Source organism: Anopheles ziemanni, chromosome 2 (genome assembly GCF_943734765.1).
Source record: "Anopheles ziemanni chromosome 2, idAnoZiCoDA_A2_x.2, whole genome shotgun sequence".
NCBI classification, from domain to species: domain Eukaryota; kingdom Metazoa; phylum Arthropoda; class Insecta; order Diptera; family Culicidae; genus Anopheles; species Anopheles ziemanni.
Genome location: NC_080705.1, coordinates 82,810,304 through 82,832,745, shown reverse-complemented (window position 1 = coordinate 82,832,745; position 22,442 = coordinate 82,810,304). Strand labels below are relative to the sequence as shown.

Genomic DNA, 22,442 nt, shown 5'->3' with positions numbered 1-22,442 from the left:
CCCGTCGGTGGTCTACTTGAGGAGACGGCGTGTTTGGGTGTATGTGCGGGTTGAGGTTGGTTGGATGGAAAGTTTTTAAATTAGGTACTGGATACTGGGCAGTGGTTTTCCTTGGGCTTCTACCGAAAGTGCCATAGATTTTCCGATGAGTTTTTTTGTTCTTTGCGAACGCCGGCGACAAGCACGGACACCAATTTGCTTCTCGATGCGATAATTGAGCAAACACTTGCGCGACATAGTGTTGGCATTGATTTAGCAACTTTTTGTTTACCTGATGGGAAACTTTGCTTCAAGTTTGGAAATACATTCGATGTTAAATCGTTTGTTTTATATGAATACTATTTGAAAATCAAGAATTGGTTTGCATCGAATATGGTCTCAATTCTGTGGTGAACTTTTGTTTGTTTACTACTCTACTTTTTAATTCACAGACTCCCTTTCATTAGTCAAACAATTTCATTAATTAATGCATTTAACTACTGTGCATCAAATTAAATTCGCCAGGATGGGTTTTTCCACAAAACAGTTTTTACTCACAACGACTAATAGTTTGATGAGTGGAAAACGAGGAAAATTGCTGGTAGCCTAGCAGCGGTTTTCCCTCGCTTCACACGGCCAATAAAATGGGCGCAACCAGCCTAAAGGCAACCCATCTCGGTGGTTTTCCGGACGGTCTGTGGTGTTGGGTTTTGCAATCTGCCACCGCACTGCTTCGGGACGCTTTCCCAGAACGCCCTGCATACCGTTCGCATGAAATATTCACAACTTTTCTATTCATTGAGGTGCAATGAAAATGCATCCTCAAACACACACGCGCACACACACTAATGGGTTGCAATCAGTGGAGTAATGTGTTGAAATTTTACCCTTCATTTTCGTACCATGGAAAAGGATCGTCAACGGGGGAGGGAAAGGATATGAAATATGATTCCAGTTTTTCCCCACGTTTTCCCATGGGATTTCTATCAATCGGGTTTTTAGCTCTTTGTGCTAGATTGTCGGCGTACGACACTGTTGATTTGCAATGTTATTTACTTGTACACTTTTCCAGGACGTGCAGGTGGGATGGTAAATTATGCCAACGCATGTCCTGGGGAAATTCAATCACGTCGGTTTCGTTTTTCTCACCCCCGCCCCCTGGGGGGTTGATTGAAGGAAAGCTTTATGCGGGAACTTTAGCACATGTGGTGGTGCCTCTTTTATGTCGCCGTGTTTTCTTTTTGCCCCTCAAGATCGTTCGTAATTACTCGGTTGATGCGCCGTTTAAAGTGTGAGAATTTAATTTACTCACGCAAAAAAAAACCTCCATACGGCGTGCGTTGAGTCTTGCCCCGTTTATGGCGGTTCGTAGAACTAATGAATTATATTTTTTTCTCACAGTCTCGGTTAGCTCAGCACCATCGTCTTAAAATTACATTTTCCCACATACACACGCACGCGTTCCGTTTTCCTCACAACTCATTTCGGCTTTCCGTCGCCAGCGGGAAAATCGGTGAAGCTTGCCATCGGATCGCGGTACGCTCCGTCATTGCAGCGTGTGTCAGCTGGTCTGCCAGAAGAACACCTGCTAATGACAATGTAATTTTCCTAATGGAAAATTGCTTCGCTAAGTTCTCCGTACCGGTGGATCTTACCGTCGGTTGGAGTTTTCCTTGGACGACAACGAGACGCTTCTCGTGGGTGCTGAAAAGGGGCGGCCGTTCTCCAACGGACCTGTCACTCATCCACTAAATCCTCCATAATCATACTCCCCCCCCGTTGAAATCACCCATGTTGTCGGTGAAGAATAGGATCATCCCCAACCCACCCCCCCCCCACACACACACACACCGCTTCAATAAGGATGAACAACCCTTCCGCACCGTGGAAAACCCCGTGGTTCGGTGGAAAAGGTTTCGATTTTAATTTGATCAAATTATCAAACCTGCCTTGCTGACAGCCTTTGTCAGCCAGTCCCAAGAATTTTCACCCGAATGCCGTGCGGAAAAGGACACCCGTATCACATGGACGAGCATGTCTAACTTGGCATTCAACCGTGGTGGGTGGGCCTTTTGAGAAGTGGAGCGGGTGGCGAAATCTATCAAGCTAGTTTTTATGACATCATCCTTCTCGGCGAGAGAAAAGGGGGGTTTGTAGAACATGGAAAAGGATTAAGGCAATTACCGAGCCATTGCGCGCACACATGTCGTCCTGCCAGTAACAGGTAGACGATGACGAAGATGAAGGTAGATTGGAACATCCCAAGGATCGTCCTTACATGGAGGTGTGAATGTGTCGGAATGTGTTTTCTTACCGGAAAGGATAATATTTGGGCTTTGTCTTAAATCGTGAATTCGCCAGGTTTTAGTTACGTATTTAAGTTCAAGGGGTTGTAAGTAAGGATTGATTTGCGAGGTGGAAAAGTAGGGAAACACAAACATGAATGTCGTTCCACGGGACAAATTAAGGTACAAGATGCCTTTCTTTAAATGGGCGTCTTTGTATCCCTTTTGGGAACATTCAAACCTTTCCCTACCCTTCCGAAAACAAAGGTGAACAAAACGCCCTCCTTTTCATTCGTGTCTCATTAGCGGAAGAAAAGCCACGCGTCTGTTCATCTCTAACATCTGTTTCCGCCGTTACATATTCGTCCCACCGAAAACAGTTGGTTGTGTTTGGTTTAACATTTTTTAATCGTAAACACACATTAGTCGCCAGGCCACCATTAATCAAATGAAAATTGCTTTTCCCGCCCCCCATCGGCCCGTCCTTAGGCCAGAAGGTGGCGATAATTGGGAACGTTGTCGGCCCAGCGTGTCGAAATGCGTATCCGAGCAATTTGCTATTAAGTCCTTTCGTCCAACCGGCCTAAGGAAGGTGACCGAAAGTGGGCGGTAATGTTTATGGAGATTTATTAGCATTCTCATAACTGGGCCCCCGCTCGTGCACTCGCCGAAGTTTCCCCGCCCTTTGTGAAGCGTGGTTTGTTGTGGCTTTTTCCCAAACGCGGACGTCAGAGGCGTCCGTGCCGTTCCGGTAAAATTCCTTTCCCTCCGCTAGCAAACCGACGTCTTTACGGCGACGGTTGCGGCATTTGTTGCCGGGGTCACCGGCCTTTTGCAATGAAGACAACGGACTCGGGAAGGGAGATGGAAAAAAACCATCGTTTGCTGTTTGCGCTTGGTGTACATAAATTTTAATAACGTAACACATATAAACCTGATGGAGGAAGTTTTGTCATCTCGGATGGGGGTTGCGGTGTTGGTCGTTGGCCGCTCCGAAGACTTTTCACTTCATCGCTCAATGGGTTTTCCGTCCAGTGTAGTTTCCCTCCTGGAAACCGGCACCCGACTCGTTGTCGATACGAGCGGCCTTTCCTACGTTTCATGCCGAAAGGACGAGCGAGATTGTGCCAGAAATTGTCTCCAAAGCCTTATTACACCCACAACAAACACACACACACACACACACACACACAAAGATGGAGCGTTGAAGTTGATCACCGTGTCATCGTGAGGTACACCCACCCCCACTCCATCGCTTGTTTTTACTACCAGCCGGAACGTCCTGTGGCGTTCTTCGTTGTCTCTGCATCGGAAGGAAGGATGTCGACTCCGGACGGTTGGCTCGAGTTTTGCTCAACGTTCCCGTTGCTAAGGTTATTATTATTAAATATCAAAAGACATATTTTGTTTGCTTGCGAGCTGGAAAACAACATCCAACCGAAACCCGAAGCGCACCGAGGCCGACGAGTTTCTTGTGGCCGACCTTTTGCCAGTAGGCATCCCGGGGCTGTTGCACAAACATTTGCGAGCACGGGCGAGGGTTACACTTTACCTTTGGTGAAAGGGCGGAACATTAGGTAATTTATATTACTTGAAATTATTTCATTAGCATGTTATTAAAGTATGTGCCCTGGTCTTGTCGTTCACAAGCTTTGTTTAAAGTGTTCTTGAAACGGCCGAAGCATTCGGGTGCGAGGTTACGTGCACACATTTGAAGAGAATATTTATTATCTTTGCTCGCAACGGGTAGCAATTTACATTTTGTCTTAAAAGCCTCACCGAGTGGGAAAATCCCATTTTTCCGCTTTCGAAACAAATGCCGCAACTCGACATTCATCCGAAATCGCGCCGATCGTGAATCAAAGCGAATTGTCGGCACCTAAATCGCCAACACCAAACAAAACGGATTGCGTTCGCTAGCATTCGATGTTATCTTGAGTTATAGCCTTTTTGCTGGTGAAAAACGGGCGTAAAGAAAAAAAAGAAAGAGAGAGCTCACTCTTGACGGGCCCCGGTTGTGCCCGCGGAATGCGGCCGGGAAAAGCAAGATAAATGGCACCGTTTTTCACGATTGAATTTCGGCGTGAATTTATGATTATTTCATCCCCCTTCAAAATGGGGTTTGCTGGTCTGCGAAGTAGGTCATTGTTTTGTGTCGGAAATAAAGTAAAATATAAAAACTCCCAAACTCTAGCCACACTGCTGGAGGCTGTTGTGAAATGTGAAAAAAACAACCCCGGGAAATGTTCGACTGAGATATAAAACTACTATCTGCGAACCGTTTGTGATTTTCAGAAGTTTATCTCTACTGAAAGATACGTTAGTTTTACATTATAAACTACACGAATTCTTTGTAGCGTAAGTTGTTCCCACTGAAGTAGGTAACCTTTCTATTTGCCATCCTTTTATTAGAAATAATCTTCTTAGTTGTAAGTACTTAGATGTGTTTGTGTGTATCGTTAGAAATTGATTCCCAAATGGCCCAACAAAAGCACCGTGAAAACTAAAAAAAAAACCCTAACAAAATGCGTCATCCTCACCGTTGATAGAAAACTGGACGGCATTGATTCACCGAGATAATTGGGTAAAGTATTGAATGGTTCCTAATGTGGTGTTTCGCAGTTCGAAGTGAAACGGCAAAATAATACGATGAGAATCAGAAACCGAAGTAGGAAATTATAAGAAGACAACAAACAGTGGTAAGTTTATCGGAAGGAAAGATCCACGTAAAACGAAGCAAAACTGGAAATGGAGGTAACTTACCACCGCGGTTCTCGCTATCCGCTGGCTTGACTTGAATAGCACGGTTCATCTGGAAGGTAGAGAGAAAGAGAAAGAGAAAAGTCATGTTAGTTGAGGGTTCGTATTCGATTTGCATTAGAGCCACCGGAAGGTTGCCGCTTATGCTTTACGACTGACGTTCAAAGGCGTTCACACCGAGCGCAGATATTATCGAGTGAACGCAATAAAATTGTAAAGACATAATTTAGCGCGCTAGTATCTCACCGCGAAACCCTCGTCGGGTCGACATTCCAACGGTGGTGGCCCTTCGCCCCAAAACCGCCTTCGACTTTGGCCCCGGCTAGTGATTCACAATGGGAAAAGCGTGCTTTCATCAGCTCGGGTGTGTGTGTGTGTGTGTGTGGGGAGGTGGAGGAGATTTTAATGTATTCCGGTTTTTAATTTATATTCAATTCCAGCAGGCTTCAAAAAGACCGCCCGGGTTCTAAAAGCCCCGGGTCGGTGCCTGCTGGAAAAGTCACCGCCTCGCCCAGGGGTTGGCGAAATGGTAAAATGATGCCGAATGAAAAGGAAATGCCCGCGTTTTGTGTTCGCCGCTCGGAGGTAAAAGTACGACCGTTGGTGAGGCATTAGAAATTGGGGAATTAAATTTGCTTGAGTAACAAAGACGATGCTTCGTAGCGCAAGGCGTCTTGTAAGGTAGGACGAATTATAGGACGCGAAGAGCCGTTGGGAGGGAAGAAACCAGGGCAACGGGTGCACAGATTCCGTATCAATGTTGTTCGAGTGTGATCGCGAGCAACCCTCCAGCCGTGGGTGGTTGTTTAACGAAAACGATAAAAGGTTTCCCGCTCGGTTTTGAATAATTTTCGTACATTTCTTCCAACGTTTGTTGGGAACATTTGCTTCACTTTTGTGCGAGAGTTTTGAAGACCTGTGTATTTTTCAAAGTAGCACGTAGCATAGTAGATGCAAAATGTATATACAACATATATTTTTATTATTATTATCATATCTTGTTTATTTTACTATTATCATATTTTTGGTCATCAGTTTCTCTACTAGTTGGCTTTAACTATTTTTACTATAATAGAGTTTAGTCAACGTCTATTTTGCCATTTGTAGTGAAATTTTACACTACTGTTTTCATGTTTCTTTTTTAAATTTTTTAGTAAAAATTTCCTTTTCCAAAACACAATTTATCAAATTTAATTTCAGAAACAGCATTTGCATTCACAATGTACGAAGAATGTGAAATTATTTCCTAGTTTTTAACCAACACAGGACACAATTTTGTAGCAGTTTGTGGTACCGCTCCAGTCTGTGGCCTTTCTCACGCCCGTCTTCCTGGCGGAGGCCACGTCGCACGCGGAAGTAATTGTAAACGCGGTGAGCCATTGACGAAAATGAAGAGCATTAGCGCACGAGTGAATGTAATTTTCATTTTAATCCCACTTCAAGCGTCGTTGCAAGCGCAAGCCAGAACAATGTTTTCATTTCATTATTTCACATTTCTGGCGTGTAATTTCGATGGTGACGATGACGTGGGCAAGGAGTTATGCGCTCAAAGCGGGAGACTTGCTTCCTATGCCGAGCTTCTCCTTCGCGCGCAAGGACGGTGCGTGGCGCCGTTGTCGATACTTTATGCTTCCGCAGAATGCGCTTTGATAAATTCAAACAGCGTCCCTTGTTCCCCCATTTTCCCGACCTTGTTTCTTGGGCTTGTATTTTATTTCTTCCGTTTCGCTCAACGGGAAAGGGGGAGTTTTAATTTCACCTCGAAACTAACGCCCGGCCCGTGGTGGCTTTGGCAGCCAATTTTTCAAACCACATAAACGTTTAAGGCGCTCACCATTCGCAACCTGCCCGCACTTCTCTGGAGCTGGACTCGCGGTCTGCACCGCAAAACGCGCACACAAGCGCGAACAACAACGTGAAAGATGAGAACATTTAATGGCTCGTAACACCGCGGCGAACGGTAAATTTATGTTCTTATCTTATCTCGCGCCCGCGCGCGGCCCCGGAGTAATTGAATCTTTTGCATAATTTAACGTTGTTTAGCGCGCATAACGATGCTGCAAATGGGTAGAAATTGGAAGCCGCACCGGCTGAGGGCGGTAAATATTTTTCGCACATTTATTGCGCACTTTCTTTGCGGGCGCTGAGTTATCGAAATGTTTCCGGAAAGCTTTCCCCTGAAAAGGGGGAGGGAAGGAGGGAGAGGGAATTGGTCTTAAAGGTTTGTGGTTAAATTTGTCGTCTGGCAAGCGCACGAAAGCGTCTTGGATGTGGTCGTTCATTTCTCCAAACAGGTGACATAGGACACCGAAGGCTGCTTAAGACTGCTTTTGAAAAGTTTTACTTCCGTTTGGAGTAATAAAATTAAGCTCCACCAGCCGTGAGGCTTCCCTCTTGGCAAACTTGGCAGGTAATTATTTTCATAAATAGACACATCTAATTATTTTCCCTTCCATCATTCACAATTATTCTGGCTGGCGTAGCGGGGAAAAACACCCCTTGCTTTCGCTCGCACCGCGCGGGCATTATCGTAATCTTAACTGGTTTCGCATTTAACATTTCTTTTCGCCTAATTTTGCCGTCGTGCGTCCATTTGCGAAGCCAATTTTCTTAGCTTCCCTGAGGAGAGCAAGTTTTCCGCTGGTTTCCATCTTTCACTCTTTTTCTTGTGCTTTTGTTTTTTTTTGGCTCGCTTCTGGTCAACTTAACTCCCCGGCGAAAGGTTTCTTGCTCAATTTCAAGATACACTTTGCCCCGCGGTTTTCATTTCATTCTCCCCCCCCCCCCCCCCCCCCCCCACCTACTCATCATTCCCATTCACCCTCCCCGGAAAGGCTGGCGTGTCTCGCGAGATGATGGAGAATGTTTACTTAATATTTTAATGCATTTCTCTGCTCTCCTTCCTGTGGAGTGGTTTTGTTTTCCCCCACCCCTACTGCATCCCTGGTGGCGTGGGTTTTTCTTTGGCAATTTTCTTTCCACCTTTCCCTTGTTTTCGTACCGCTTTCCTATCGCCTTAGCACGGAGTCCCGGTGGACCATCCGTTCACGCCGCCGTTTGGAAATGTCCAACGGAAAAGTCCATCCTCAACATAACATCCGACTTTTCCAGAACCGCCTCCCCACTGTGTGTGTGTGTGTGTGTGGTTGGGAAATTGATGGTGGAAAAGTTTTTGCCGTTTTGCGCCTGCGGTTTTGGTTCGCTTCTTCAACAACAAACTAGCTGGCGCAAAAGGGAAAACCGGTAAACGCGGGAAGCGCGAGCGAACAGAAGTTTTCCGACCATCCCCTAGAGCGTTGCAACGGAATGGAGCGAGTGAATTCCGCGAGGAAAACCCCGGCTCTCTCCGTCCTCAAAGGCCTAAAGAGTCGATGTCAAGTGGCGAGGATTCGCCTTCGCCTAATTAATTAATTACTAAGATCGATTCAAATGGGCTGCAGGGCATCCGGAGCGCACCAACCCCGAGGAACCCAGGGGCATCCTGATCAAGATGCGGACGGCATTTACTCGACGACCCGGGCCGGGCTGAGAAAGATGGCTCAGGATCGGGGAGTCGGGAGGGAGTCCGAAAAGCAATAAATAAATTTTCAAAGTGAATGATATATTAGAGCAAATCGACGCAATGGGGCTTTTCGCTTCCTGCGCTCGCTTACGGATCGGCTTATCTTTACCGCAGTCATCCTTTGCTGCCATTTTTCGGCAATCCTCCTTCATCCTCGCCTTCAGCAGTATTCGGCGTGGATTTACAATAGAGCGCCCAACCAACTGGGGCGACCGAAAAGGGCAAGCAGCCCATAATGGACGCGGAGAAAAAGTAAGGTTTTCCCGGGCCTGGTTGACCAACCAACCGGGTCCGGGAGAAATGATTAACCAATACGCGGCCCAGGCTCGGCATCGCATCGTGCATTAGGTTTGCTTTTCCACAGCGCTCTGGGACGTTCATTTCCCGAAGAGGGGTGATAGGGGGCGTGGGGTGGAAGGTACGGTGTGGGTGGCTTGCGAATGACAATGGAACGTGGGTCCGAAGGGCGCCCACGCAACACAAATACACGTCCATTAACGTAATTAGTTACCATTTATATTATGTTTCAGATTATAACAAAGTGTTCGGCGGAGATAAGGCCTCCGGGGAGGGGGTTTTGTGAGGCGCTGGGGCAGGGGCAAGCGCTGGCCGTGTATCACCGAAGGGCAGGAAGTTTATAGCGCATTGTGGTTCCCTAGATAGCGAGCAAATGAGCCTGCGGAGCGGTGGAAAACCGGACGTGCACGGTGCGGGAGCATATGTCTTGTGTTGGGGAAAATGTTTCGGAAACCTAGTCCGTGTGACCGGTTTTGGAAAATCGACCCCGCCGACACTAGGCGCGGGGTGGCGCGGTACAGACATCCGAATTGCGTAATGGCTTCAAACGGCTTTTCCGGTCGCGCGTCGCCTCTTTAGGTGTAATAAAATATAAATCAATCGTCCCAGCGATGGATCATAACCGTCGTGGCCGACCCGTGTGCCCTTCACCCCGCACGGAACTGAATCCTTTCTGGGGAAATCCTTCGCTTGCGGTGCACTCCGGTTTTCAAACACCACGCACCGCTATCGATTTTTCGAACGGGAACGTGGAAACAAAAAACCAACCCGATAGATTCCCTTTCGATTCGAGTGCGATTAGCGACAGGTTGATTACGATGGTGGCACGTGATAGGCGGCCGTGTTCTGGCCTCGTGTTGCGTTGTAGTTACCCTGATGAAGCCACATTTACTGGCCTAATGGTATTGGCTACCGGTTGAATGCGTAATGGCTAGTTTGATGGATTTTATTGATTGTCTCGATTAGGATATCGTAATAAATTGAATTTCCTTTGTCGTAACAACCAACTTGCGTTCGGACTTATTTGGAATCAGTATGGAAATTCGTTTCAAAAGTTGTAAAATAAAAGTATGGATTGCATGACGATGTACTAAAATAACAATGGTTAATGTATGAGCGCATTCTTTATTCTTTTACAACGACTCTTTTTCTAAACAATACTTGAGTCATTGGGAGCTTCATTTCTTTGTGAAGTATTGGAAAAATAATATACTAAAATTAGAATTATCAAATCAAAATTATCATCAAACTAAATCAAGATATAAGAGCTGTATTACATAATATAATTTACAGTTGACAAACAACAATATTGACTGAACTTGAAATCCACATAAAATAAATTAAATGTTTTTGATAAATGTTGTGTGTTCTAAACCTACATTGTTAGCTTTCATTAGCTCGTGTTTTTATTGACATAATATATTATTTACTTTAGTAATAATGTTGCATCAAAGAGCTTTGGAATTACTTACTATTTCATTCAATTTCACTTTATTTTATGAACTTGCTCTGACTTCCAGAACATAGTTCACACCATTACATGGCTCATAAACTGTCGCTGACCATGATAACAAGCTCGACCAGTGGCCAGCACACCACAAGACAAGCCGGAATCAAAAGTTCCGGGAAATGCAGCGAACTGTTAAGCTGTAAGCGTGATCAGCAAAAGTTTACCATTCCTGCCAACTCCGCAACTGTCCGGGAACTCTCCTTCCAGATGCAGGACACAATTAAAAAGGATTGGATAGCGATAAAAATCCGTCACCAACAGGCGTCGATGCCGTCCGAAGGACATGGTAGAACTTCTGGGGCGTAGGTGGTGGAGAAACATTGTTTTCCTGATTGTACTTTTTAAGATCTTCTTTGCACTCGAATTCCAGTGCATTTCCCTCGTCCATAGTACAAGGATGTATGATGAATCGTAGTGAAGCGGAAGCTTCCGCAAGGCGAAAGAAAAGCAACGCGAACGTTCGGAGAAACATTCCGGCAAAAGATTACTGGACTTTGTGCAACCGAGGACTCGACCGGTCGCACGTCGATCGGCGCGCTTGCGAAACGGTCGCACCCGAGACGGTAAACTTTTCCTCATCCAGCAACAGTGTTGTCATTAAGGATTTAAGTTGTTGATTTTGCGCGCCGCCCGCCCGGCGGTCTCGCCAGAAAGTGAGACTACAATTGTTCGGTCGCTTGTTCGCAGTCATTGTTGGGGCAATTTAAAATAGTTTTCCGTGGCCAGCCCAAGTGGAGGACGAGGGTTTTGCAGAAAAAGGAAAACAACGTCGGAAACCCGGTAAGTCCGAGCGCTTGCCTAGGAAAGTTGTGCCTTTTTACCGGCGAGAACAAAAAATCCCTCATTAGTGCGGTCGGAATGGTAGGAGATCCGATTTTGGGGAAGTAATTCGAGCGGAGTGGAAATAGAAAAAGGAAAAAGAACGTCAACAACACGAACAACAACAACAGGTTTCCCTTCAAACAGTCGTTAGTCTCGTTTTCGTTAAATGATACAAGCATCTTTGACAAATTCAAGGCTTAAGAGATTACATCGTCCTCCGGGGACAAGGCAAGGAACTATCTCGACATTTTCTACGGTCGTCTACGGTTTCTGTAATTTTCAGTGACCGTGTTTGGTAATGCTTTAGAAACCCGATCGCACGTTGGCTTTGTTTTGTGTCACGAGATAAAATTGGACGGAAGGGAAATCCTTCAAAGAAGCGCATTCCAACTCACGACCCGAGCAGTATCTGTGGAAAAGTGAATCCCGCTTTGCTACAGTGGATCCGATAAGGTTAAAGAGAAATAACTTACTCGCTGAAGGGTAACATTATTTACCCGACTCAATTCATTTGCCCCCTCCCCCCCAAATCTCACTTCCTTCGCGTGGTGGAAAATCTGTTTCATTCCTGCACGAGAACCACGAGCAGATAACGGAAACGTAAGGTATATGCAAAGCCGGGCCACAGATAGTGCTTCCAAACGACAAACGTAACCGCAGGACCGGAGTTCTGGTTTCATGTGGTCTGATCTTGGCTTTCGGCTTGGGCCTGATGAGGCACATTAGCGGCGGAACGGAACGACTGTTTATGTCGCTCTGGTTTTGTAACATTCGCTTCCAGCTCACATCCGTGCCCGTCCCTGGCAAGTGGCGTAGTATGCAGATTTCCTCCTCGCCCGTCGGAAACGGTTTCAATCCATTACAGCGAGTCGAAGAGACGACTGCTGCTGCTGCTGCTGCTGCTGGCATTGCTTTGTACACCGCCTCACCCGCACCTCCCCCTGGGCTGGGGACCGAGGAACAATGTAAATGTGTGTAAATGAACGCACTTGCACTCCGGTTACATTGGAGTGCATCGTGAAAGCGGCGTGGCATGTGGCACCGAGGTCGGCCCTTGTCCCGGGAAAACCTTGGGCAGTGCATGTGCGTGCGTGTGTGTGTGTGTGTGTGTGTGTGTGTGTGTGTGTGTGTGTGAATAGAAATACCATTATGCAGTCCTTTATGCGATGGTATGCGTGCATGAGCTACCTCTCGGGTTGAATGCAGCATCACGTCATGCATGTAGCTTTACGTACGCTTCCGGATTCCACAATGATCCTGTTTGCTGCTTGTTGCAGCTTTTCCCACCGGGAAGGGGAGAAAGGTTGGGAGGTTGATCCGACATATCCCGACGACGTGCGTACACGTTCCATACCAGCACGCTCCGTCGTGTGAGGCATTTTCGAGCCACCCCAACGCGATGAAGGGTGGTTGAAGGGTGCATGTGCATTCCGTGCCGGATGTTTGACATTACGCTCGACGTCGGCGCCCCCCTTCACCAGAGTTTCTGTATTTTGGTCCGGCCGAGACGGAAAAATTATTCCACCAAAGTGAACCCCATTTGATCTTCGCTTACTGTCGACGACGATTTTATAAACGTCACCCGAATCGTTTATTAGTGCAATAATTAATGACGCGGCCGGCGCTGAAAGGCGAATCCGGGTTGCAAAGGCCACTCTCGTTAGGGGATGGGTTTTATGGTCCTCCAGCTAGGGTAAATGTATCATCATACGTGGCTCAAGTTTGTGAGTGCTGCACTGAATAGCCTTGATGAGGTCTAATCATTAGATTATAGGGAAAGCGTTTCCGTTTCTAATCAATAGATTAAAAGGAAAAGCGTTGGCGTTCATGATCGGATCGAATGGATAATCAATAAAATATTTAATAACATGAGCCTCAATGACAACTACAGCTTATCTTACTAATTATCTTCCAATGGGCCATTAATGATATTTTCGATCGTTGTGATTTTTATATTATTCCAATTGTTGTGTACCAAAAAATTTATTTATATTTAGTTTAAATAAATGTTTTAACGCTCATAAAAAAGGCTGCACGGAATGTATCGATAAAATATTAGTGATCGTATTTGCAGTTGTGGATTTACAAGTACTGTATACATTTTCCCCCACAAGAGGGCTCTAAAACTTTAAGCCGTGAGCCACTTCGATCCTAGACCAGAAGGTTTAAAGACTCGGGGCCGAAAATAGAAACAATTTTCATCATCTTCGCCCTATTCACCCGGGAGCCCGAACGCCCCTCCGGAACCTTTCCATCGAATGATGCTGGTTGCCCGAAAAAGGTCTGCTCATCGTCGCCGGCCACTGGAGCACTTCTCGGTACCGATCCGCTTAGGGATTAATGGATTGTTTTATTTATATAAATAACCTCTATTACTCTTCGGTATGCTCTTTGAGGGCAGCTCGAACGCCTGGTGCCTGTTGGGCCGATGAGCTGAAGGGAAACAACACAAAAAATCCTTCTTTAATACATACACACATACAAAAGGAAAATACCCCCGACGCCGCACTGTCGTGGCTCCAAAACCTTTGCTGCCCGAAACATCAATCCATCCATCTTGACCGGGGCCCGATCCTGTCCTCTCGTAAAAACACGTAAGTTTTCGTACCGTTCGCTCCACGAAAAATCCCGTACGGGGCAGGTTGGGTTGAATTTATTTATTTAGGCGAAAGAGAAAATAAAATTTTCTACCACTTTCACGGTTGTGTACCTTCGGCCGGAGTGCGGAGGCCGCTGGTCAGCATCATCATCATCATCACCGCCACCGCCACGGCAATTGCATGTGTTTTGGGCAGCGGATCGTAAAATCTTGCCCCGCACATGGCCGTGTGTGCCTCGATTGCTGGAAACCTCAGCGGGATGGGGAAGGACAAGGTTCCGGCTGGAACGGTAGCGCACGTGTGCTTGAATGTTCCGTGTGTCTACTGATTGTAGGATTGGACAGAATGAGGGAGTCGTTAAAGATTTTGGTTTCATAGTGAGAAAACCGAAAAGTGTTCCCAATGTTTGGTATTTTTTTCACCAACCTTTTTTTCGAAAAGTTAGAAGACATTTAGGCTAACATTTTTTCTAGTATGTTAAATGATGCTAAAAAGCCTCAGCATCACCATGCCGAATTGTTTGTATGGAAACGTATTCCGATACCGATTCAACAGGCACATTAAAGAGGAAAAGCTCCAAAATAGCCCGAGTTGGAAAATGAGCTTTTAAACGAATTTACTTCGGTGGGCCCAGAGTTTCCTTCCAATGGTTTGGGGCTTGCGAGCCGTGTAATAAACTCATTCAACCCAGCAGACGTACCAATTAAACCCTTTCCAATCCTTCCCCGTAGGGAGCCACACAAAGGGGATTCAGGGAATCTCCAGAACCGCAGGTAGAGCTGAGTGTTTCCAGTAAATTGTTGCCAGCTAAAGGTTTTGAAATAAGGCAAAATTTGTTTCCCTTGTGCACCGTTTGATGGGTGATTTAATTAATTAAAACCGTTGAGAAGAATATATACAAAGAAAGGCAACATTTGGAAGTAAAATAGAAAATCACAAAACTGTTTGACAAGGTTTACGAATAAAACCATTTGATGGTTTTTTATTGTTATAGTCATCACTGTATGAACTGCTATTATTTTTTCACAGCACATTATTTAAAGACACAAAATTAACAGACAATTAAAAGCACCATGAAGGATAAGAAAAAAAAAGAGACCAACTCACCCCTAACCCTAGCTAAAGCTTCCCAACTTGGCTGTTAAAGCTGTTAATGGGCACGCCGAATGGCCATTTACCATTTGCGCGGGCAAAACGCCGTTCCACCGCAAAAGCACAGCTAGACTTTGCTTCGCCATCGTAATGGGGCATGAAGCGAGTGTCGGAGAACCGGAAGGAAACGACTTTCGCGCGCGCACTCCCACCACCACCACCAAGTGGCGTGAAACAGCGGAGAAAACGGAACGGAAAGGAGCTTATAAAACGGAAACAGAATATTTATGCACTCACTAAACATAAAAATCTCGAACGGCGCGCTACGTCGGTTCCGTCGGTGAATCGGCAACAAACAACAAAGAGCACGGTTCCACCACCGGGAAAGGGAGGAATTAAGAAGTAGGGTAGTGGGAGCTGAGGGAGAAGGTTGGTTCGGGGCGGAGGAAAACCGCTAAGCGAATCACCCAGATAGGAGAGCATTAAATTAAATACAGAAAAATGCTATTTGTCTTCGGTGCGGATTTATGTATAAACACACAATAAATATAAATTTCGCCACCAACCCTGGGGTTGGTGGGAGTTTTCCCGGTTTTCTCCCCCACGCAAGTTTTTCTTTTAGGTTTTAGATTTGCTTCCAAAGGGAAAAGTCGTTTTCACCCTATAGCAAGATCACTAAAACCTTCCCACCAGAGATTCATGGCCACGCGAAATGTTCGCAAACGGAAAACCACAGAGCTCCACCCGGTGGGACTCGGTGTATAAAATTTAAATAAAATCGACTTGCTCAATAAAGTGTCAAAAGAGCGCACGGTGGCGTATACGAGCGTCCGGCACGGCGGCACTAAAACCCTCGAATATATTGTCACTTTTTGTCCCGGTGGCTTTCGCACCTCACGCCTTGCGGTTTAGCGAGCGATAATGGACACCGGATGGTTGGGCCCCCCCGGAACCCGGAAGTCCCAACTCACCCAACACTATGTGTGCGCGAGTGTGTTTTTTGGTTAGTGACACTGTTTGTGAAGCTATTGAATTTAATAGTGTGCCACACCGCCTCACCGTAAATTTTGCTTCCAAATGCGCAACAACCACGCCACGCCGGACCGGTTTCCGGTGAGGGGGGTTTCGAAAAGGGAATGCACTTTCAAACGAGCTCTATAAACTCTTCACCTCGGTGGTGGTTAGGTACAGGACACACAAAGCACCCGGGAGTAATGGAAGCAACCAGAAGTAAATCCATAACCTCTAGTTTCGTCAACGATATCAAGCACTACAAAGAACTCACAAGTGAGTCTCCAAGAAGAACTACAACAGGAACAACGAAAAGGATTTCTCAAAGCTCGTGTTCTTCCAATGCTTTCCGATGCTTCTTTGTATACTCCCTTCCAAGGATGCAGAAGAGAGGAAAAAATCACCGGGTTCCCCTCGGCAACGGCTGATAAAGAACTCTCCATCTTCATCCGTTCCCGAGTGACCTTTCCGTTGCAATAATCGTTAAATTATATGATTGGATGGAATGATCGTAAACCCAACGCTCGGTGCAATTGGGTGCATGAGGTTCGTTTTTCTTCTTCTCGAACATGAGAGCGAAATACCGAAACTGCTGAAGTAAGTATCTCGAGTGCTCGGGTCTCTCCCGGAGCTGGAAACGACAATCGACCCCACTCGACTCGGGGCCGGGATCGAAAATGGACTCGTCGACACTCATCGTTTTTCTGTCGTTTCGATGACTGCTGGGATGTCCACTGTCCACTGGAGAAATCCTTTTTTACCACCGGGTCCACCTCCATCCTGCCTCCCACCGTGTGTTCGGTTCAGCTTCGGTTCGGTTCTGTCGATGTCGTTCCGTTCCGGTGAATGTTGTGCTAAATGTGAAGTGGCTTCTCTTTCTTGACCATTTCCAGACCATTCCGTAACGTTGGTGCTAATCCCGGTATTTTGAGCAACACTCCAGTGTGTGTGTGTGTGTGTCTGGAGGTCAGGCTACGATGCTGAGGCTGCACTGGAGCAGATATAGTAAATCCTTTATTTACTGGGGATTTGTTGGCCCGCTTCGAAGTGCCAGACCAAGTAAAAAAGAAACACGGTGTGTTTTTAAAAGAAAAACATCCCGCACACAAGCTTGGGTTTTTGTTTGTGGCATTTGCAACCGTGCGTTGCCAATCGTTGGCACTACTCACGTGAAGTGGGGATAAAGTGTCGTCCTCGACTCGTGAGTGAGGGTGTGCGTGTGTGTGTGCGTCGATTCTTCGGGGTTTACCTTCCGTTCCTTTTCGACAGCATCAAATGTCATCATTACAGCGGAAAGTTGGGAAATTAGATTGCCCTCGAACGGGCGGAGGGAAAAACATCCACCGAAGCCACTTCAGGTCGTTACCTACACTTGGTTCTTCTTGACGACGTGCACCGCACTTGAGCAGACATGGGGGGGAAAACGCGGCTACGTAGGTTAGAGTGGCTGGTTCGAATTTATCTTCGTCATACTAGTACGCGCCGTAATGAAGGACGTTTTTCGATCGATGGGAAAACTTTTCAAATTATCTCACAAAATCGTCAAAAATCGATAAATGTAAATGATGTTCCGAGGCCGTTGCCGTGAGATACTTTGTGACCTGATCTGTGTGTACGTGGGTGTGTCTGGGTGAAGGTGCTGCTTCAACATCCCCCGCCTCGACAAGCGGGATTGCTCATGCCAACTGTTTTTATTACCATCATATTTCGCCTTCCCGGCCCATCGTTCGTCGAGCCTTCCACCTTTCTGCCTTTTTGGTGGGCGACCTCGGGGTGTTTTGGGTGTATGGGTGTACGCGTTGCCGAGGACACTAATAACGTCTCCATTGGCATTCGAGAGAATTCCTCACCGCGCTGCCAGCACGCTTCGAGCTCGAGGACGATCTTATTCGCCTTCCTGTCCGGGCATGCTTACATTCGTAAAGTTCTAATTTCCATTTTGGCAAGCCCCAGGGCAACGCACACACATACACTGTACTAGACACAAAGACACACCGCAAAACCTTCATCCATCTCCCGGGGTAATGAAAGGTGGGGGGGGAGGGGGAGGGCAGTATGATGGGTGCTGCTGATTCCCTTGACGATGATGATAATATTGGTGTTGGTAAATTTCCATTTCCATCCGACCTTCGACGGATCAGGCGTGGGAGGTTGGGCAACCGCCGAAAAACCCGAAGCCATCATCAAACTGTTTCCCCCGAACCCACACACACACACACACACACACGCACACACTTTCCTACGGCCGACCGACTAGGATGGGCTCCTGATAAAGTATTCTAATTTCGTACCTCCTAACGACATCGCTTTGACAACGGAAAAACCGAACCACCCGTCCACGGTTCCCCTTTGCTGCGGGATGAAAAACTGTCATATCCGACCATTTTTCCGACCACCTCCCCCCCCCCCTCTACTTAAAGCCCACCGAGGGTCGATGTAATTGAGCACGGGCATAAAGCATTTTAAGTCGTCATAACCAGGCGGGTGAATGGCTATACGAACCCGGGGGTGTAATGTCTCATACATCATTAGTAGGAAAAGTTGGGTCATCTGAGTCCGGTCAGGATGTGTAGTACCTCGTTTAAAATTAGTTACTTGTTGCTGCAATCGTGTAATTAACACTTTTATCGAGGAAGATTTTACACATACACAGTTCGACAAGCCATGTTTGGCAATTTAGATAACTAAGCAATCCATCTAAAGCTTTAATACATGAACAAGTAAATGGGAGATTCCATCAAAGAGCTCGTTGACTTTTCTTTTCGAAAAACATATTACGTATTCCCAGTACGAAAACTTCGACAGCATCGAAAGATAAATATTGAAATTTGCCAATCCAAAAAACCAACATCCGAATCCCTGCAAGTCTGCACACCCGCCTTCCGCCTGGCCCACCCGTTTTCCGCCCTCGGTCATCAAATGAAAAATAATTGAACACCAACACTCGGAAGGTTAGTGCGTCTCGCTCCAGCGACCACTTCCTTAAAGCTATCCACCAGTCCGAGGGGCCGTTCCGTTCCGATGGCACAACTGTCATGATGATCTGCGCCCCGATGCCAACCGTTCGGAGGAGTTTTAATAATTTAAGGTTAGTAAATGAAAAGTTTCAAGTGTGCTCGGTTTTCCCTTTCGCAGCCGGGCTCGTTGGGATTTCAATCGTCGCTCGAAAGAAACGTTCGCCCGGCGAACGCTATCAATAATTTAAATTATTTCCAGCAGATTATAGGGGTTGACAGTCATCGCCCCCGTTGCTGGAGAGAGAGAGAGAGAGAGAAAGAGGGAGAGCACCTGCGGTGGTTGTCCTCGGGAAACCCTTATTCCGCCCGACCTACTGAAGCAGTAGAACTTTGATGAGGCAACTGATAAAATACCGAAACCACCCCTCGACCATCGACAGACAGACGGACTGCGACACGATGATGGATGTGTTAGCGGACCGTCTTGATGGATAGTCGAAGGGAAATGAGCTAGGGATCGAAACCAGCTGCGCATACTATTGTGACATGTGAGCAACACGTCGGTCGAGCCAACGTCCTCGTGTAGGTACGAAGGGGGTTGCACCCTTCTGCGGGAAAGAAAACGAAAAAAGTCCAATGGGGTGCGTAGCTCCCGGCACTCGCTGGTGACGAATGTTTTACCAGGGTTTCACCTGAAATGTCCTCGGACATGCGTTTCGTAGTGGTGGAAAAGTGTACGGACAAATACAAACACATTCCTTCTATCGTGCCCGGCGAAAGTGATGGCACGTGTTGCGTGAACGTTGGCTGTCACTGTGATGTAAACCGCACCCTACAGCACACCCGCAGCTGTCCTCCGGTGTCGGAAGTTTCACCCTCCGGACGTCACGCCACGCACCGCCATCGAAGCTGAATAAATTATTCCCTAACCCGCCCACCGAGACAGGTCGCGCACAAAAGCACGTCAATCTCACGTTTCCTTTACAAGGAAAGGGTCACAAACCGCGGGCCCAGATCCATGGCATGTACCGAAGTTATTGTCGAAACTCGACCAATCATCCCCCGAAACCGTGCTGGGTTCCCGAAACACGAAAACACTTCGATTACAAACGACCAAGAGACTCAGTGCGAAGGACTTGAAGAACTGAGGCAACAATAATTACAGCAATTTTCGTCGCGCGGACGTTGGCTTTTTCTTTCGGAGTTTCCCTCCAGGGAGCGGGCCGCTGATGGCTCAATTTTTCCGCGCGAGGTTAAAGTGCCCGCTTCCGTGCCGGCGTTGGTTGAAGCTTTCTTTCTTTATTAAAGTGGGTCATAAATCATTCAGCTGATTGGAAATTGGGTACGCGTTTCGAAGGAACTTAAGTTGCTCTTCGCACGAAATCGAATCCGAGGGCCATCCCGAATCAAGTGTCTTTTTGGGAGAATACATAAGTAATCAGCAAATGGTGGTTCTTGGGTAGGAAAAATAAGTAATTGATAGGAAAATAATTATTGCGTCAATAAGGGCGCATTAGGTTAATTTAAAAATTATAAGCATTTGTTTTCTAGAACATGTGCTCATGTTTTCGAGTAAATTTTTTCGACATTTATTTCCAAATCAAAAACAGCTCAGGTGTATTCAATTAAACCGATGGAAATATTTTTTAAAACACTTTTTGCAAATCGAATATCGCTCCGAACATACTAACCCCGAAACGGAACCCATTTCAACGCTCGGCTCATCGTTCTTAAATTATCCCTTGCCGAGGAGAAAAAGCCTTCCGGTTCGCATCGACCGCACGGTTTGTCATTGGTCTCACCACACCGCCCAGCTGGTCCCCGCCCCTTTCCACCCGGTGGAGGTTCGGACATCGGGAGAAAATTTAAATATTTCCGTAACCTTAATCTTCATTTGCATAGAAAGCACATTTTCCCGCATCTTTATATCGGTTCCGGGTGCGGGTGCGGGCTGCGGGTGGCAAGCTTTTCGACAGATAGAATTCGATGATCTCACCTTTCGGCCGGAATAAGGTGCCGAACGACGTGGCAAAAGCCCGTGTGGCCCTGAAGCTTTTAAAGCGAAGTTTTTGCGGAGAAATAAAACTGAAATATGACGTCGGTGTGTGGTGGTGCTGATGTGCAACGGCGGGCCGGGGAGGGGCATGAAATACGGCCACGGTGGCGTAGTGGAAAAAAACCCCTAAGTGGTGAACCTTAATAAGATTTTTCATTCCTCGGTGTGTATTTACGATGTGACATCCTTGCAGCGGACGGAAAGGAAGGAACAAAATCTTTTAGAGGAATTGATTTCCGCTTCTCGGGAACCCTCCACTCGAAACCGAGGCCAGCAGGGTGTGGGTGGAGGGTGGAAGGGGGGGGGGGGGGGAGGTTTCGAAATGGAGCCGCGGGTGTGCGTAATAAAATATGCAACATCCCAGCGACGCACAGGGCAGCGCCTTATTTCATCTGGTGCGAGCAATTTATGTCATTTTTGTCGTCCGCATAGGTTGCGAAACAGATAAAGACGCAAAACCCCTCCCGCGACACATTCCGCCTCGAGCCCGTTCAAAGTTGGCCACGGGTTTGACGAATGAAGCCAAGTTAGGGCAAAATCCGACGCTAAATTGTCCCTGGCGTGACGAGCGTAAAACCCGACAAGTCGCTTTCCCACACAAACACACGAAAAGCCAGCATCGGAAAATGGCCCCCGTTTTGACTGGTCGTTTTCCATCCATCTCAAAACGAGCCCTCGCTAACCTCGGGAAGCGCGGGAAGCGAAAAAGAATGAAGTTGATAAAATATTAACACGATATAAAATGAACATTTTTCGCGCGCTCATTTTTCTATTCTTTAAGCGACGTCTTCAGCGACGTCTTCGCAGCCTTCAGCAAGATGAAGTCTCTTCTGTTGCTTGCGTATGATGAAATATGAATATGAAAGCTGCCATTTGACACCGTTAAATTGACACTCGGTTGGATGCTCGCTTACTGGTGCATTTGTTAGAGATTTTTTCATATGAACATCCTTGTATAACAGGTTTTTCTTCTATTTGAAAAAAAAATCATAGAGTCTTCAATCCGGACGTATTAAAAAGTGCAGCATTAAAGGATTAACAATCCAGGTGAATTTTGCAGATAAACGTAAATGTCAAAGTTACAATATAAAGCACGCAATGAAAGAAGTGACGCAAAGAGGTGGACTATTTTCATTTCAAATAAACTTAAACATGCTATCAAAATCACATGAAACCCTTTCGGGCTAATCCCTGTTCACACTGAACTGAAAATAAAGCTTAGCTCGTAAGTACGACGCTTTCGTTAAACATGCAACCGAACAGCCACGCTTTCGTGAAACGCTTTAATTAGCACGACAATACCGTTAAAGAGTCTGCTATTTTTTCCGCTTGTTTGCCGTGTCGTATATACACCCCGTTTTTGCATCAAGTGTTTTCCTCTTTATAAAGCCCCGAGTGCGTGTCTCGGTTGATTTCGTTCATACCATGCTGCAACCAATCTGTTTTTACAACACTTTAGTTTTTCTTGCACGTGAAAGGTGGGTGGTTTCTTTTCTTCCCGCAACTTCGAC

At 46.5% G+C, this 22,442-nt stretch overlaps 1 protein-coding gene across 9 annotated transcripts in view; it reads right to left on the bottom strand.

Moving 5' to 3' along the window:
• LOC131282416 (CUGBP Elav-like family member 4) overlaps positions 1-22,442 on the bottom strand; it is a 337,934-nt gene that overhangs the window by 129,631 nt on the left and 185,861 nt on the right. For all 9 annotated transcript variants that reach the window (XM_058311880.1, XM_058311881.1, XM_058311871.1 and 6 more), the window contains one exon: positions 5,028-5,076. In XM_058311880.1, the coding sequence (XP_058167863.1) occupies positions 5,028-5,076 (49 nt within the window). The remainder of the gene's footprint in view (positions 1-5,027; positions 5,077-22,442) is intronic.